We start from the raw sequence: 15,266 nt of genomic DNA, 5'->3' as shown, positions 1-15,266 counted from the left end.
AGCTTTATCTGGCATCTTGTGATGTGTATATGCATGTCACTTGGGGTCTGGCTGCGAGTTGGAGGACAAAGTCTGGTGAGGAATGCTGTACTCTAGTGCCACTTTGCGGGAATAAGCGGGAATAGCCGCTTGGCTCTAGCGCGACTTGCTTGCTCCGATGATGCGCGTTACCTGCTATAGTCTATTGTCCTTTACACCTATATACATCCATACAAAGGAGCTCAAACTACCGTACATCACGCGACTAGGACAACTCCAGGCCGTCCATATAGTTCCGCGACACGCACACAGAGCTTCGGGCAACGACCAAGAAAGCGGAGCGAAGCCGACTCCACGTCGAACCCGTTATCGCCCCACCCAGGCGCCCTCGACCATCCCCTTACCTATACCCCTAGGCGGTCCTCGGCAACATGGCGATGAATGGTGAAGTTGACGGGTGGATCTCGCAGTTGATGCAGTGCAAGCCGCTGAGCGAGACGGAGGTCAAGAAGCTGTGCGATAAGGTGAGTTGAGCTGGGCTGGAGTGGAGTGGAGCTTGGACTTGAACTCGGGCGTGGCCTTGGTGTGTGGAGGGTGATGTCAAGGGGCATGTTGGGGAATGGAGGCCGGCAGGAGGTTCGAGCAGGGATTCGTGGACTGGTCGGTGGTGGATGTTCTGGAGGAAGCCTAGGGATAGGAATGAGGAGGGATGTTTGCGCTTCATTCCCATTCGGCGGCGGGTTGGCTAGTCGGCCGATGCTCGTCAACAGGGACCACTGAGGAGGAGATATCTTGACCATGACAGCGCGGAGTCTAGTCTGGCCCTGTATCTGGAGATCGCTGGGTCTTTGTTTGGCTCCTATATCGCCCCATTCAGGAACCAAGCTGACTCTACCAGGCTCGCGAGGTGCTCATGGAAGAATCCAACGTCCAACCTGTCCGATGCCCCGTCACTGTCTGCGGTGATATCCACGGTCAATTTGTAAGTCTGCATCTTGATCAGAGACTCAGTATACATCAGATGTGCCAGATTGCAGGCTGACCCGCAGCACGACCTGTCGGAGCTGTTCCGCATAGGCGGTAATTCCCCCGATACCAACTACCTCTTCATGGGCGACTATGTCGACCGTGGCTACTATTCCGTCGAGACCGTCACCCTCCTCGTCTCGCTCAAACTCCGTTATCGCGACCGCGTCACCATCCTCCGCGGCAATCACGAGAGTCGGCAAATCACCCAGGTGTATGGGTTCTACGACGAGTGTCTGCGCAAGTACGGGAACGCAAACGTCTGGAAGTACTTTACGGACTTGTTTGATTATTTGCCTCTGACTGCTTTGATCGACAACCAGGTGCGCTCGGTACTCCGCTATGATCGCCGGGGAGGCAAGCTGACTCAGAAACAGATCTTCTGCCTTCACGGTGGTCTCTCCCCCTCGATCGACACGCTCGACCATATCCGCGCGATCGACCGGATTCAGGAGGTGCCGCACGAAGGACCGATGTGTGACTTGTTATGGTCAGACCCGGATGACCGGTGCGGTTGGGGTATAAGTCCTAGAGGAGCGGGATATACGTTCGGGCAAGACATTTCAGAGGCGTTTAGTGAGTACAGCTAGTTGATCCGGTACGACGGAACCCTAAGCTGACTCTGCAGACCACAATAACGGCCTGACACTGGTCGCCCGGGCGCATCAGCTCGTGATGGAGGGTTTCTCGTGAGTTAGCCAGGTCCGAACAATTGCGCAGAGCTCACATCTCTAGGTGGTCGCAAGAACGTAATGTCGTGACCATCTTCTCGGCACCCAACTACTGCTACCGATGCGGCAACCAAGCTGCGATTCTCGAAGTAGACGACGCACTAAAGTACACGTTCCTCCAATTCGACCCCGCACCCCGGGCCGGCGAGCCCCTCGTTTCCAGGCGTCCACCAGACTATGTCAGTTCCGCCTTGCTTGACCATGTGGAAAGCGTAGAAGCTGACCGTCCAGTTCTTGTAATTCAGTAACAACCCCATGTTCCCTTTTCCGCCCGATACCTATGAACGATCTACGTAGTGTTTGCCCGTCCGTCTTCCTGTGACTGATTCTCGACCTTTCCGGACCTAGATTCGTATACTTACAGACGTGGGGAGAGGGGGCTAGACTGGGCAAGGATGACGAGTGCATGAAGTCAGAAAGGAATAAGTATTTCCTGGACCCAGACAGACTGATGTATTCATTGCGAGACTGATAATCGATTGACCAGGCGCAAGAACTTTGCTTGCTTCCTTACTTCTCACGCGACTATATGCATCGCCTCATGTTTGCTCCTACAGACCCTCCCCGACTCGACTGCTCGTGGCCCGCATATGCTGAAATCTCGCCACTGTCATCGAGTCATGCATACCGGCGCCAGGTACGTAGTCAATGTTCATCCCACTAACAGTAAGCGTCGCAGGGTTCACAACGTCATCTTCGTCTTCACGCGTCTTTGGCAGGCTCAAGCACTGCCATGAAGACTATCGGAAACCGAGCGATGCACTCCGCTCCTTGCGCCTCACCACCTCGCCAGAAGGCCCCGACGAGCGTGGCTGTGTGTGTGCCCAGCCAGTACTCTTCTCCAGTCGACAAGGCAAACGTTTCTGCCGGCCCGCTTGTGTCGCTGCGCACATCGGTCACCGAGTCCATGAAGAGTGGGTATGTGGCGCGAATGGCACTGTCTTGGATGTGCGACATACTCTCGCCCCAGAGCGCAAGTTCTTGCTGGGCTGGTAGAGAGGGTAACACGCTGGGGTCAACCTTGAGAAGACTCGGCTGGCCTGAATGAACCGCGCAAATGGAAGTTGTCTTCCCCAATACCATCTGTGCATCTTCAGTGAGGGGCCGAGCCAGGATTCGCCATTGTACTGGGATGTGCTGCGTCGTGCACTCGCTGGTACCCTCTTGGGAAGTACATGCACCCTCGTGTCCAAGACTCAGGTATGCCGGCCTGGGTTCGAGGCGTATTTCAGCTGAGGCCAGCGTAAGCGAGGGAGTGGTTGCGTACACGTATTCCAGATGCCTGGAACGGTCGACGGCGGCGGCAACCTCTTCTACCGAGAGTTGTTGTTCTCCTGCAAGTATGGGACGAGCAAGCAGGCTGTCTGAGACGGTCTGGCGCAACATCGCAGGTGTCACACGAGTGTGAATCGTGTACTCGCATCTCTCGGAGGGTTGGGAGTGATTGGGATTGGAGGATCGGGTAGTCATCTTTCCTCAGGTACTTTGAGCTGGTAAGGTGAAATTTCCCCTGGTATTTTGATCGCGATTCGGGGGCGGGAAGAGTGACGGTCGGCAGGTCGTTGAAGTACATAACACTTCAGTGGTGCGCAGTCTGAATCTGATACACGAGGGCGAGTCTGGCACGAAATAAAACGGTCGGAGAGTCGATGAGCAGTCGTTGACGTGTCTCAGCAGCGTGGGCGAGCGCCGAGTGCAGCTCTCTGCAGCGGTGCAGCCAATGCCTGCGTCAGATTCAGGCCCCCCTCCGAGGCTCATATGTACGGCGCGCATGCAGCTGCAGAGAGTATCTCCGCGGGATACAGGAGCCGACATCCGGAGTGTTTCGACCCACCTCGGATGGCTTTAGCAAGTAGGCGATGTCGGACATAGATTGGGGCGGAGTACACAAAGTCTCGCGTCGCGGTCCTCAGACTCCGACACTCCGACGCGTATGATTTCCTGTTGACTTCCTGTAAGGCGTTCAGCATGATATTAACTGAGCTAGTAGTGGCATATTGCTGGGGCAGAATCTCATTATGTCTCAGGGTCGGATGGCGAATAGGCAAGAGATTCCAGCTGTAGCCCCTATAAAATATGTACGCCTCCACGGATCGATATCTGTGTATTCGACCTGGCCCCTGAACGTTGGACTCTTAGCACAGGTAGTCCTGTCTATCAAAAAAACAAGTCACAGGCGTTCTGGTCCAACAAAGACCGGGATGTATGAAGTGCTGGTACATGGTTGGTAATTTGCGTACCATGTACGGCGCCCCGTCTTAGAGAAAGGGAGGAAACGGCGTCACTCGCCATTATCTCTACTCTCGTCATTTCCTCTTGCACGTTACAACGGCTGTTTGGTCAAAGGAAGAACCTTACCCCTGACAACTGTCAGTAACTCTCTGTCGAGGCCTCGTAGTCGACACAAATCGGGTAGCGATTAGCTTCCTCCACAGGCCAATAGTCAGCGGCATTCGCTATAGACGATTGTCGAAATCCTTGGGCTGAAATGGAGGCCATCACTAACGACACAGAGCAGCAGTAACGTAAAAATCAGTCAGGCTCCATGTGCTCAACCTGCTAGCCTGGAGGCTGAGTATCAGTGCAAATGTGTTGGATGTATGCACCACCGCTGATCATACCAACCGCCTCTTCCCCTCCCGGACCTCGCCAGTAAACGCGCTCGGCTTCGGCACAAACGGCGCGTCCACCTGCCGTACCTGCTGTACCACGATCGGACCCAGTGGCCCACCTAATGGCTCGCTGACGTGCACACCTCCCTGTTGTGGCGCCTCGACCGCTTTATCCGTTGGTGTCGGTGATGCTGCGCTCGGTGCGGACTTCTCACCACCCTCCGCCGCTTTTGGTGTTCCCGCAGGCTGGGCGGAAGGAGATCCCGGCTGTGCGCCCGCCAAATTATCCCTCGCTCCTCCCTCTGCCGCTTCGCCTCCCGTGCTCGAGCTATCCGGCTGAGACACCCGCTTCCCGCTCAACGCCGCCTCCACCTCCTTGATCAACCTCGCCGTATCCTTCTCTTCACTCGACTTTCTCAACAACCGCCCCAGGTCCTCCGCCTCCTCCTTGAGCGCCTTGCTCTCCTTCTCCAGCCTCTTCTCGTCCCATCCCATCTCCCTATCCGCCCAGTCCGCCCCAATCTCGCTCTTCCACGATTTCCCGTCTCGGACCAGATCCGCCGAGATCTCATCTTTGAGCAGACGGGGCGCGCCTATTCCGCGGTATGCAAACGAGGTGTACATCTGAACGGTGGCTGCTCCGGCGCGGGCCATGGTGATGGCGTCGGAAGAGGAGGCGATACCGCCGCAGCCGATAACGGGGATGGATGGAGGGAGGAGGGGTCGGAGCGTCTTGACTGCTTGAAGTGCGAGAGGGAAGAGGGGTTTACCGGAGAGACCGCCGACTTGGGACGAGTTTGCTATCGCGTGAGCTTGGCTCAAGCAGGGAGTATCGAGCTAGCTCACCTGATTTCAACCCAAGGTCTCGCTTGATAGTCGTATTGCTGACAATGACACCCTCGACCCCGCTGCTTCGTACAGCACTGGCCACATCCCCCAGCTCCTCCTCTGACAGATCACACGTCACCTTGACCGCGATCTTTGGTAGCCCATCCACCTTGATCTTGTTCCGCTCCTCCACCACATCCGTCAACAGCTTCTCGAGCACTTCTCTGCCCTGCAGCGCCCGCAGACCGGGAGTGTTGGGCGAAGACACGTTGATGACCACCACATCGGCATATGGTCCCAATAGCCGGACACCGCGGATATAGTCGTCGTTCGAGTCAGCCGGGGATGTCTTGTTTTTCCCGAGATTGACGGCGAGGAGGTGTCCCGGACGGAGTGATCTTGGGAGACCGGAAGGAGGGAGGGGGATGGAACCTTTGGTAGGTGGTGGGAAGAGGGAGGGATGTGAGCGGGAGAAGTCACGGACGCGGGCTCGGAGCGAAGCGAGCATGTGGGCGTGACCGAGTGAGTTGAAGCCGTATCGGTTGATGGCGGCGTCGTCTTCTGTCAAGCGGAAGAAGCGAGGTTTGGGGTTTCCGGGCTGCTCGTCAGCGACAGTCCAGACTCGAGAGTTCAGATCACTGCTTACCTGAGATACCGGCGTCACACTTCCGACCTCTACATACCCAAATCCAAGGTCGAACAACCCATCTATAGCGTCTCCGTCCTTGTCGAATCCGGCAGCCATACCAATGGGGTTCGAGATAGGAAGACCGAAGAGCTGGAGAGCGAGTCAGCTTCCTGCCAGACCATCGAGACAGATCTGAAGCATCTATATAGCTCACCTCAGCCTGCAGCTCTGGCCCATCAACGCCCTTATCCCTCGGACGTATCCACCAATTCCCCAACATCTTGATGGCCAGCTTATGCGAGTCTTCCGCGTCCAAGAGTCGGATGAATGGCATCGCTATCTTGTCATGTAGCATTGACCGGGAATCATAGTGGTATGCCAAGAACGCAGCGCCTGATGCCAGGAGGATAGTGGTCTTGACGAACCGACGAGCAGTACCGGCCGGGCCCGACGTGGACGCTTGCCGAACGGTCGTCGAGAGCCCTACTCGGGCGTGAGCCGCGACTGACGGCCTGAAGGCCTGCCCGAGCGGTCGGAAGGCCCTGGATGCGCTCATGATGGGCTTGCTATGAAAGAGTAGAGACGTGAAGTCTAGCTGCGACTTTTCCCGGCCGCGGCCGCCTTCGCCTAGCGGTATGACGGGTTACATAAGCAAGAGGCTGACCCGTGCGCGCCCAGTTTCACCGTGTTTCAGAGCTGACCATACCTTCAAGGTGCTTCGTGTAGTTGCTCTGTGCACTGTACGCCGAAGAGAGGCTTTCAAAGGATATGACACATCTCATGCGATCTGCATAATCGTGTATGATATGCTGACACAATACACCCATCGCTCGTCAAGTATCACTCGGAGATAGGCTGTATAGAGGTTCCCGTAGCCCCCACGACAGCTTCGGATATCAGTACAGGACTACTGAAGACATCTGTACTACTGTTCACTCACTGTCTAGTCCTATCTGATTCAACGCCGACCTCTTGGGTGAGAGAAGAGAGGGAGGCTCTGTCCAGCCCGAACAAACTTTAGAGTCTCTGCGCCACATTCCTCATCTCGTAAAGTGAATTTGGAAGAGCGCGTGACCGGCAATGACGTGATTGATTTCTACTTTTCTGAACAGCAGGAGGCTCATCAGAGGCATCTTCTTGATCATCACTTAACAAACGCTACCTTCCAGAACAGCTCACCCATTACACTCACCGGATCAGCGCCTCAGCATCTACAATGGCCACCAACATCACTTTCCACGAGGGTGAGCTTACCGGTTCTTCTCGCACATCGGTCTAAAGCCTGAGCTGAGCTGATCAATCAGGCGCCGTGACCCAGGACGAGCGCGCCAAGCTCCTCAAGCAGCAAGGAGCTACCATCTGGCTCACTGGTCTCTCCGCCTCCGGCAAATCCACCATTGCCACCGCGCTGGAACAGCACCTCCTGCACAAGGGCCTGCACGCTTATCGGCTGGACGGGGACAACATCCGGTTTGGGCTCAACAAGGATTTGGGGTTTGATCCTGCTTCGCGTGTGGAGAACGTGCGTCCGTCAAGCAGTAGATGCCGAAAAGGCTGGGGCTGACCTGCAGATTCGCCGGATAGGAGAAGTCTCGCTGCTCTTCTCGGAATCCTGCGCTCTTACCGTCACCGCTTTCATCTCCCCCTACGTCTCGGACCGTCAGCTCGCTCGGGAGCTGCACGAGAAGCACAAGCCTGGACCGATCCCGTTCATTGAGGTGTTTGTGGATGCGCCGTTGAGCGTGGTAGAGTCGAGGGATCCCAAGGGACTTTACAAGAAGGCCAGGGCTGGGGAGATTAAGGGTGAGTCATGAGTCACGTTGCGGAGCAAGAAGTAGGGGGTATCAGAGGAAAAGGCAGAGGAGAAGACGGCAGGGGTATGTGCTGACTGTACAGAGTTCACGGGGATCTCAGCACCGTACGAGGCCCCACCAAACCCCGAGATCCACATCCGGACGGACGAGGTGGACGTTGCTGGAGCTGTTGCGCAGATCGTCGAGTACCTCGAGAAGAAGGGCTTGACCTCGGCGTAAGTTAGTCCCAAATGTATAGCATAGGCCTCTTCACGGTCCGACTTGATGCTGTGTGCTCATTCGCCTCTCACCAGCTCAACATTTTGGATTCAGATTGATTGATGAACCGTGCGGATGTAGACGTCCGACGCAGCGATCAGCTGGCAGAATCCCTAACGTTGTCTGCGAGGGACGACAAACTTGAATGCTTGTCGCGGGCGACACATGTATATATACGGTGCATCAATTTTCTGCACATTTCCATCTCCACTCAAAAGTTCACGACCCTGCGCGACGCTCAAACGGCCTTGGGGTATTTGACATGCCCAGCCTATTCTATCAGCTCAAGTTCTCACGCCATGCCAAGTACTGATACACACTTGGAGAAGCAAAGGCGACTGGGGCGACTGCTCAGGGAGCAACCTAGGGTCAACCCCGAATAGGCCAGTCGGGAACCCATGGTCGAACGGAGCGGCCTTGTCGAGCTTGGCCATCTGCTCGTCGGTGAGGGTAAGGCTGAGCGCCTGGTTGTATCAGCTTTTGAGCGTCCCCCAGGCTACGCGGGGAGAGACAGCTCACATTGATGTTACTCTGCAAGTGCTCGATTGAGGTTCCGCCGAGGATGGGGAATGTCGCAGAGTACATCTGCCTCGCCCAGGCCATACCAACTGTCAGGTCAGCTCTGCTCACCCTTGCAGATCTCAAGAAGGCTGGGAAAGCTTACCGTGAGCCAACTTGGTGTTCCCTCCAATCTCCTTGGCGACTTCCTCCAGAGCATCACAGATCTTCTTGTTGGCCGCGGACTGCTCAGTCGCTCCACCACGGAGACCCTTCTTGGCGAGATCTTCGGCTGGCTTGAATTGACCTTGACCCATGATTCCCCAGGGCGCTAATGTGTCAGCCTGGATCCCTATATCGACTATCGGCAAGGACAAAGCTCACCAATAGACATGCCGTTGTTCCTGCACATAGGAATAATGTCGCGCTCCATGTCCCGCACGGCGTAGTTGTAAAGCCCTTGGCTGAAACTATGAGCTACATTCCTCATGTTTCAGAGCGCGGATGTCAAGTATGACTTACAAGACTACAAATTGCGGGAGAGCATGTGCACGAGCATACTCGTTCGCCTGAGCAACGACCCAAGCTACCCGATCAGCTCATCCAACGGTCCGACCGGGTTTTGAGCCAAAGAAAAGGCAAAAAAGCACTCACCAGGCGTGTCCGACACCCCCAAGTACAACACATTGCCGCTTCGCACCACCTCGGCCAGATTCTGCATCAACTCCGGGATGGACGTCGAGTGATCCCACCAGTGTACGTAGAGGAGGTCGATGTAGTCCTTTCACTGGTCAGCTGGGGTTGACCGCAGAGGGATTGGACAGGACACTCACCGTTCGGAGCTTCTTGAGCGAAGCCTCGAGCGAGTGTTTCAAAGACTTCTTGGCGTTCCCGACGTAGTTGACTCCGATACGTTTCTCGGTCCACTGTTGGGCGTGTCTATTAGGGAAGAAGGTGGTGAACTTGCTTGATAAAGGGTAAGCTAAGGCTCAGGTAGAGGAGGGAGGAGGGGGAAAACTCACGTGGCGAGGACGATGTCGTCCCGGATGCCGCGCTTCTCCATCCATTCTCCAACGATCATTTCGGACTGAACGTTAGCTGGCTGATGTACCTATGGCTGATAGGAGCTCGTCAGCTTACCTGCTCGTCCTGGTAGTTGTTGGCAGTGTCGATAAAGTTCCCGCCGGCCTTGCTGTAAAGTCTCAGCCGCGGTCAAAACGCCATTCAGGTATTCGCGCAACTCACTAGAAGTAGTCGAGGTACTCCTCAGCCTCCTTAACGTCCAACTTTCCAGCCATGAACTTGGTCCACTGGTCTCCGAGACTCATCGCCCCGAGACAGATCGGGGAGACGCGCACGCCTGCACTAGGGCTAAGCAAGCGGTACTTGCGCAACTCCGAGTCAGGCTTGGGGGCGGGCTTGAAGATGTCGCCCATGCCTACTTGTCAGCGCCATTAGCACATGGTGTCCTGTCCGAGAGATAGGTGGAATCGCGGGCAGAAGAGAGAGGGGAAGGGGAAGGAGGGCAGGGATGCAAGGGACGTACCTGCACGGCCCGTGTCCGCTGACTCGGGCTCGTAGTCTGCCGCACTTTTCTCCTCGTACGGCTTGACCATTTTGTGTTCGAGTAAGTGTTTGAAAGGTCGGGAGTATGGGTATGAGATGTTCTAGTGAGTGACAATGATGGAGAAGGGGGCGGCGCATCCATGACTTCACAAGTCAGCCTTTATCTTCGGCTCCTAGTGCCGGTGTATGGGTGGAGGTGTGGCACATTGCCGCAAGAATGACGGCACGGTGGAGGTGGAGATGATCGATGGAGGATGGAGGTGGAGGCCGGTGGAGGCATGGAGGCAGCTCAGGGTGAAGGTGAGCCAGGTGCCGCCAGAGCCAACCGTTCATAGGAATAACGAGTGTGCAGTGGCAGCCCCTACAGTGGGTCCTGCGTCGGGATATGTCTGGTGCATAAGGCGTCTCCCACACAGATTCCCGCTACGTCTCGCCAGGCGCCTCCGACACCCCAACCCACCGCTTCTCCTTGCCCTCTTTTACCCATGCACCCCCATCTTCCGCCCAACTCGCCATCACCTCCTTCACCTCCCTCCCCATCTCACCCTGCTCGTCCACTTCAACCTCGTCAAGCTCATGTCCCGGTATCCGCACAACCATGAAATCCCTCGCTGGCACGCACTGCCTTTGCACCTCCCCGAGGCCATCGCCATTCCATACTTCATTAACCTGATCGGCGATATTTTGCATAATTATCCGTGTGTGGAGCTCGGTGGATGTGAGAGGGAGGGGCGGTATTGGTGGGTCCGACGAGTGTGTCATGGGGTAGGGCGTAGGCGCGGGGAAGGGTGAAGTGGGCGATAAGAGGGATGGGAATGGGGAGGAAGTGTGATATCGCGGGGATGGGAACCTGCATGTCAGCTGAGCATCACGACCTGCGAGACAGCCAGCTTACATTGCTGAAAAGTGATTGATGACCACCCTCCTGGCCTTTATGGCCTTCGCAAACTCGCCCACCTCCTTTGGCGTCGAATGACCCCTCGACCTCGCCTTCTTTTGCACCTCTTCCCTCTTCTTTTCCGCATCCTCGCCGACATTCGGACCCTTGATCGCTTCCTCGCCTAATGGATGCCCCATATTCACCTCCTTCTTCTTCAACAGGCTATGTTCCAGCCCGCCCACGCGTAGACGCCGTCCCTTCTCGCCTTTTTGGTAGGGCTCGGCAATGTGCGCGTTCGTACATTCGTGTACGAGCAGACTGGCGTCGGCGCACATGGCTTGGAATGTAGAGTTGGGAGTTCCACCGCTGCAGTCACCAAAGATGACGAGTTTGCGGGGGGGTTGGCCGGAGAGTGGGGGTGGGTGCAGAGATGATCCGTCGGGAAGGACAAATGGCGGGGGAGGGGGAAGAGAAGTTAGGTGGGAAAGAACCGAGAGGGGGTGGTGGACAGGCGGATCGTACTGTTTGAGAGCAGCGGCATGTTGGGTGAGAATGGGGATGAGGCTGGCGGTATCGAGCGGTTCGCGGGGTGTTGGTTCGTTCAGGACGTAACCTTGGCTTGGGACTGTATGCTTAGTTTCGTTTGCGTACAAGCAGAGCCAGAAAGCGTACTCACCTCGATGATCTAAAGGACCTGCAGACACACTCCATCCCCTCCCTCCCTTCCCTGTACCTTCGTCCATGATCTTCTCCCAGACACCCTCTTCTGACGCTCGAATATCCTTACCCACCGCCTCGTTCACCAACATCTCCTCGGCCGAGCATCCCGCAGACGCATCCTCGTCTGCCCCAAGCAACTCATGGACCGCATAAGCTCCCGCTAAGGTCGCGCCGACCAGCTGAAGCGAAGTCCTGATGAGTTTCCGAAGCCCAACCGGACCAAAGATGTTGATGTCCGCCTGATGTATCAGCTTGTTCCCTGGTACAGTGACCCTGAGCTCACCTTTCGATCTGTCCCCTTGGCCTTTTGACGCTCGAGATCCGCCGCTGAGACGCCTACGCCGCACATGATCTGCGTCAAAATGGATACTAGACCCAGAGTATGGTCTGCGTGCATGTGCGTGATGAAGATCCGGGAGATATTGGACATCTTCAAGGAGGACTGGTGTAGACGTCCGGTGGTGCCATCGGCGGCATCGAATACTATGATTGTCAGCTGGGGCACCGGGGTGTGAGTAGACGGACTAACTCCATATATCATTGCCAAAGTCTACCGCTAGCGAAGAGCATGCCCGACTGACGAGAGGACCACCGCCTATCTGATCAGCTCCCCTGTATTACCATCTGATGTTGGACACACCGCTACATGTCCCGAGCTAGAGCTGTCAGCTCAGCAACGGCCGTTGATGCGGATCACTTACAAAGTGTACCGATACAGGAGCTTGACGCTTGGCCTTTGCCTTGTCTAGCAATACCGATACCATGGTACTTTGTGCTATGGTCAAGCTGGGATAGAAAGGCAGACCGAAATCTCGAGTCCTGTCGGTGGGCATGCCGATCGAGATCGAGATCCCCTTGTTTCACCTTACGTACGCGTTTCAGCCTGGTCACCAAGCGGAGATCGCCGAGATCTGCCCAGGAGAAATACATGAAACTCCTTGCGCAGATATTGGACCTTTTCGAAATCTTCGAGCGATCCTCGACCAGCTACCTATCCTCAACCAGCAGAGGAACACCTTACACTACCATCTATACAGAGCCAGTCACAATGTCCGGCTCGCTCACCCACTTCCTCTTCGAAACAGCCAGCGGCTACGCCCTTTTCTCGGTCTCGCAACAGGAGGAAATCGCGGCCAAGTCTAGAGCACTCCAGGATGCAGTAACCGACTACTCGGCGTTCAGCCGGATGGTCCAGCTCGCCTCCTTCATCCCCTTCACATCCGCCGCACAGGCACTCGAAAATGCCAACGACGTCTCGGAGGGTATTCTCAACCCGCACCTGCGGTCGCTGCTCAACCTCATCATTCCCGGTGCTGGGACTGGCAAGGCAGGCAAGAGCAACAAGGAGGCTAGTGCGGTCATCTTGGGCGTGGCGGAAAGGGGATTGGCGGGTGCTATCCAGGGAGAGATGGGGATTGCGTGCGATACGGGAGAGCGGGCGCTCGAGTTGATTCGAGGCGCGAGACTGCATCAGGAGAAGATTTTGAGCAAGGAGGGGATGCAGAAGGGCGATGTGGCGATTGCGCAGTTGGGGTTGGGTCACTCTTACTCTCGGAGTAAAGTCAAGGTGAGCCCTTTTTCTTCGGGAGTCTGTGTGTCACTGACCTGTAGTTCAACGTGAACCGGTCCGACAACATGATCATCCAAGCCATCTCCCTCTCCGACCAACTCGATAAGGACCTCAACACCTTCTCCATGCGCTGTCGGGAATGGTACGGCTGGCATTTCCCTGAAATGTACAAGCTCGTTCCCGACTCGCACCAGTACGCTCAGCTCGCCGTGCTCATTGGTGACCGGACCACCCTCACCGACGACTCCCTCCCCGATATCCAGGCCATCCTCGACGACGATTCCATGCGCGCACGCAACGTCCTTGACGCCTCGCGCGCGAGTATGGGATCCGACATTGGCGAGATTGATCTCATCAACATTAGCAACTTTGCGGAGCGGGTCGTCAGGCTCGCAGAGTACCGCAAGAGTCTCAGGAGGTATCTCGTCGAAAAGATGAATGTGGTGGCGCCAAACTTGGCGGCTTTGATTGGGGAGACGATCGCCGCGAGGTTGATCAGCCATGCGTAAGTTGAGCCAGGACCGCACAGGGCGACCAAGCTTAGCCTCCAGCGGTTCATTGACCAACTTGGCCAAGTACCCCGCGTCGACGGTTCAGATTCTCGGTGCCGAGAAGGCCCTGTTCCGAGCCCTCAAGACCAAGGGCAACACACCAAAGGTTGGCCCCTTACTTGTGCTTTCAAGGATGTATACTGATACACCAGTACGGTCTCATCTTCCACTCTGGGTTTATCGGACGTGCCGGCGCAAAGCACAAGGGAAGAATATCACGATTCTTGGCCAACAAGTGTTCGATTGCGTGCCGTATCGACTGTTTCTCTGGTGAGCTCAATGCCTTCTCAGTTGTGGTGATCCGAGCTGATGGGCAGACGTACCGACCAAGAAGTTTGGAGAGGCTCTGCGGGCTCAGGTCGAGGAGAGATTAGCCTTCTTTGAGGTATTTTAGCCTCTCTGCAGAAAGGAAAAGAACTGACTATCAGACTGGCGCACCAGTATCGAAGAACGCAGACGCTATTCAAAAAGCCTTGACGGCTATCGCTGCCGACCTGGACGCGGAGGATGACGATGACGATGAGGATGGAGATGTCAAGCCGGAGGATATCGAGATGGTCAGCTTACTCCAGATCACCATATGAACTACAAGCTGATAACATTAGGCGGTATCGCAGGTCGAAGCAGACAAGAAGGCCGCAGTATCAGCACCGATGGACCCCGAACTCGCAGCGATGGCGGGCCTCGTATCGACCCCTACCAAACCCACCAAAGTCAAGAAGGAGAAGAAGGACAAGAAGCGCAAGTCGGAGGCGATGGAGGTGGATGCGCCAGCGACACCGGCGGTAGCTGCGGAAGCGGGCGAGACTGAGGAGGAGAGGAAGCGGAGAAAGAAGGAGAAGAAGGAGAAGAAGGCCGCGGAGGCGGCGGCAGCGGCAGCTTCAGGGGGAGCGCCGGCAGGTGGGGAGAAGGAGAAGAAGAAGAAGCGCAAGTCGGAGGTGGCTGCGTAGGGAGTGGGAGGGGGAGTGTCGATATGGGGATTTTCTTTGTTTGTTCTTTCTTCTTGTGATACCATGCAGCTTCTTTCGGACCATCTTCAGATAGCTGGGTAGTAAGTGACGATGGGCGACAAGCGTTACATGGTAACATGGCGTCGTTCCCGTAAGGATACGCAACGCTTCGGCGGTGGTTACACTTGGAAAGCAGCTCGATAGGGGGGCGTCCGCACTGCTCTGTGAACCCATGTCGGCCGAACTGACCCACACGAGCATGCCGGATGCCCCTCCTCGGCCTGCTTCAGTGTCCACATCATGTCAGGGCCGCAATCAGAACGCGTGTATCGAAATTTCCTGATGCCGTAACTATTTATCAGCGCGCGTCGCGTCCGTTTTCGATCCCGCCGACCTATTAGCCTGTCCAAACCATATCCCCCCTCTTCTCTCGTTCATACTTCTCCCTTCTATCCACTATTATCCCCCCCTAGTCTGATCATCTGTAGCTCTTAGTCTTATCAAGGCTAGTACACCACTCGGACACCTCTGTGAGTGCATAAGCTACCTAGATACCTCACAGTTGACATCGAATTTTCAGCTGACTCAGCCAGATCGTCCGACGCGACTTGCCCACTTCACGCTCATTTTTCTACCTCCCCTTCCCTTTACTTCC

General features: G+C 55.9%; 7 protein-coding genes across 7 annotated transcripts; 3 read left to right on the top strand and 4 right to left on the bottom strand.

The window, feature by feature from the left end:
* Nucleotides 1–410: 410 nt before the first annotated feature.
* On the top strand, nt 411–1,976 carry MKK02DRAFT_43427 (Metallo-dependent phosphatase-like protein; the record flags this gene model as incomplete). The annotated part of the gene is made up of 7 exons (XM_053092415.1): nt 411–503; nt 878–961; nt 1,029–1,328; nt 1,377–1,581; nt 1,634–1,694; nt 1,741–1,915; nt 1,968–1,976. The coding sequence occupies 7 exons, from the start codon at nt 411–413 to the stop codon at nt 1,974–1,976; spliced, it is 927 nt and encodes a 308-aa protein (XP_052947279.1).
* Nucleotides 1,977–2,438: 462 nt separating this feature from the next.
* On the bottom strand, nt 2,439–3,206 carry MKK02DRAFT_32331 (uncharacterized protein; the record flags this gene model as incomplete). Its single annotated transcript, XM_053088485.1, has 1 exon — nt 2,439–3,206. One exon carries the CDS (start codon nt 3,204–3,206, stop codon nt 2,439–2,441), a length of 768 nt encoding a protein of 255 aa, XP_052947278.1.
* Nucleotides 3,207–4,295: 1,089 nt separating this feature from the next.
* MKK02DRAFT_43426 (putative Dihydroorotate dehydrogenase mitochondrial precursor) lies at nt 4,296–6,360 on the bottom strand (the record flags this gene model as incomplete). The annotated part of the gene is made up of 5 exons (XM_053092414.1): nt 4,296–4,307; nt 4,358–5,148; nt 5,195–5,774; nt 5,823–5,954; nt 6,019–6,360. The coding sequence occupies 5 exons, from the start codon at nt 6,358–6,360 to the stop codon at nt 4,296–4,298; spliced, it is 1,857 nt and encodes a 618-aa protein (XP_052947277.1).
* A 660-nt stretch (nt 6,361–7,020) lies between these two features.
* On the top strand, nt 7,021–7,837 carry MKK02DRAFT_24246 (putative adenylyl-sulfate kinase; the record flags this gene model as incomplete). The annotated part of the gene is made up of 4 exons (XM_053086864.1): nt 7,021–7,048; nt 7,109–7,326; nt 7,376–7,607; nt 7,701–7,837. 4 exons carry the CDS (start codon nt 7,021–7,023, stop codon nt 7,835–7,837), a joined length of 615 nt encoding a protein of 204 aa, XP_052947276.1.
* A 277-nt stretch (nt 7,838–8,114) lies between these two features.
* MKK02DRAFT_36443 (putative aryl-alcohol dehydrogenase) lies at nt 8,115–10,220 on the bottom strand (the record flags this gene model as incomplete). Its single annotated transcript, XM_053089426.1, has 12 exons — nt 8,115–8,147; nt 8,173–8,340; nt 8,396–8,484; nt 8,541–8,705; nt 8,759–8,838; nt 8,897–8,960; nt 9,029–9,155; nt 9,208–9,340; nt 9,397–9,461; nt 9,515–9,566; nt 9,620–9,812; nt 10,163–10,220. 12 exons carry the CDS (start codon nt 10,218–10,220, stop codon nt 8,115–8,117), a joined length of 1,227 nt encoding a protein of 408 aa, XP_052947275.1.
* Nucleotides 10,221–10,363: 143 nt separating this feature from the next.
* Nucleotides 10,364–12,304, bottom strand: MKK02DRAFT_43423 (beta-lactamase-like protein; the record flags this gene model as incomplete). Its single annotated transcript, XM_053092413.1, has 7 exons — nt 10,364–10,790; nt 10,836–11,445; nt 11,497–11,779; nt 11,824–12,023; nt 12,070–12,135; nt 12,187–12,196; nt 12,242–12,304. 7 exons carry the CDS (start codon nt 12,302–12,304, stop codon nt 10,364–10,366), a joined length of 1,659 nt encoding a protein of 552 aa, XP_052947274.1.
* A 284-nt stretch (nt 12,305–12,588) lies between these two features.
* MKK02DRAFT_43422 (putative small nuclear ribonucleoprotein) lies at nt 12,589–14,611 on the top strand (the record flags this gene model as incomplete). The annotated part of the gene is made up of 7 exons (XM_053092412.1): nt 12,589–13,107; nt 13,152–13,615; nt 13,662–13,767; nt 13,814–13,931; nt 13,979–14,046; nt 14,090–14,218; nt 14,267–14,611. The coding sequence occupies 7 exons, from the start codon at nt 12,589–12,591 to the stop codon at nt 14,609–14,611; spliced, it is 1,749 nt and encodes a 582-aa protein (XP_052947273.1).
* Between the last annotated feature and the right edge of the window lie 655 nt (nt 14,612–15,266).

Source organism: Dioszegia hungarica (assembly GCF_025882075.1).
Source record: "Dioszegia hungarica strain PDD-24b-2 chromosome Unknown MKK02contig_7, whole genome shotgun sequence".
Lineage (NCBI taxonomy): Eukaryota > Fungi > Basidiomycota > Tremellomycetes > Tremellales > Bulleribasidiaceae > Dioszegia > Dioszegia hungarica.
Note: the sequence above shows the minus strand (reverse complement) of the source record. Positions and strands in the feature narration are given on the sequence as shown.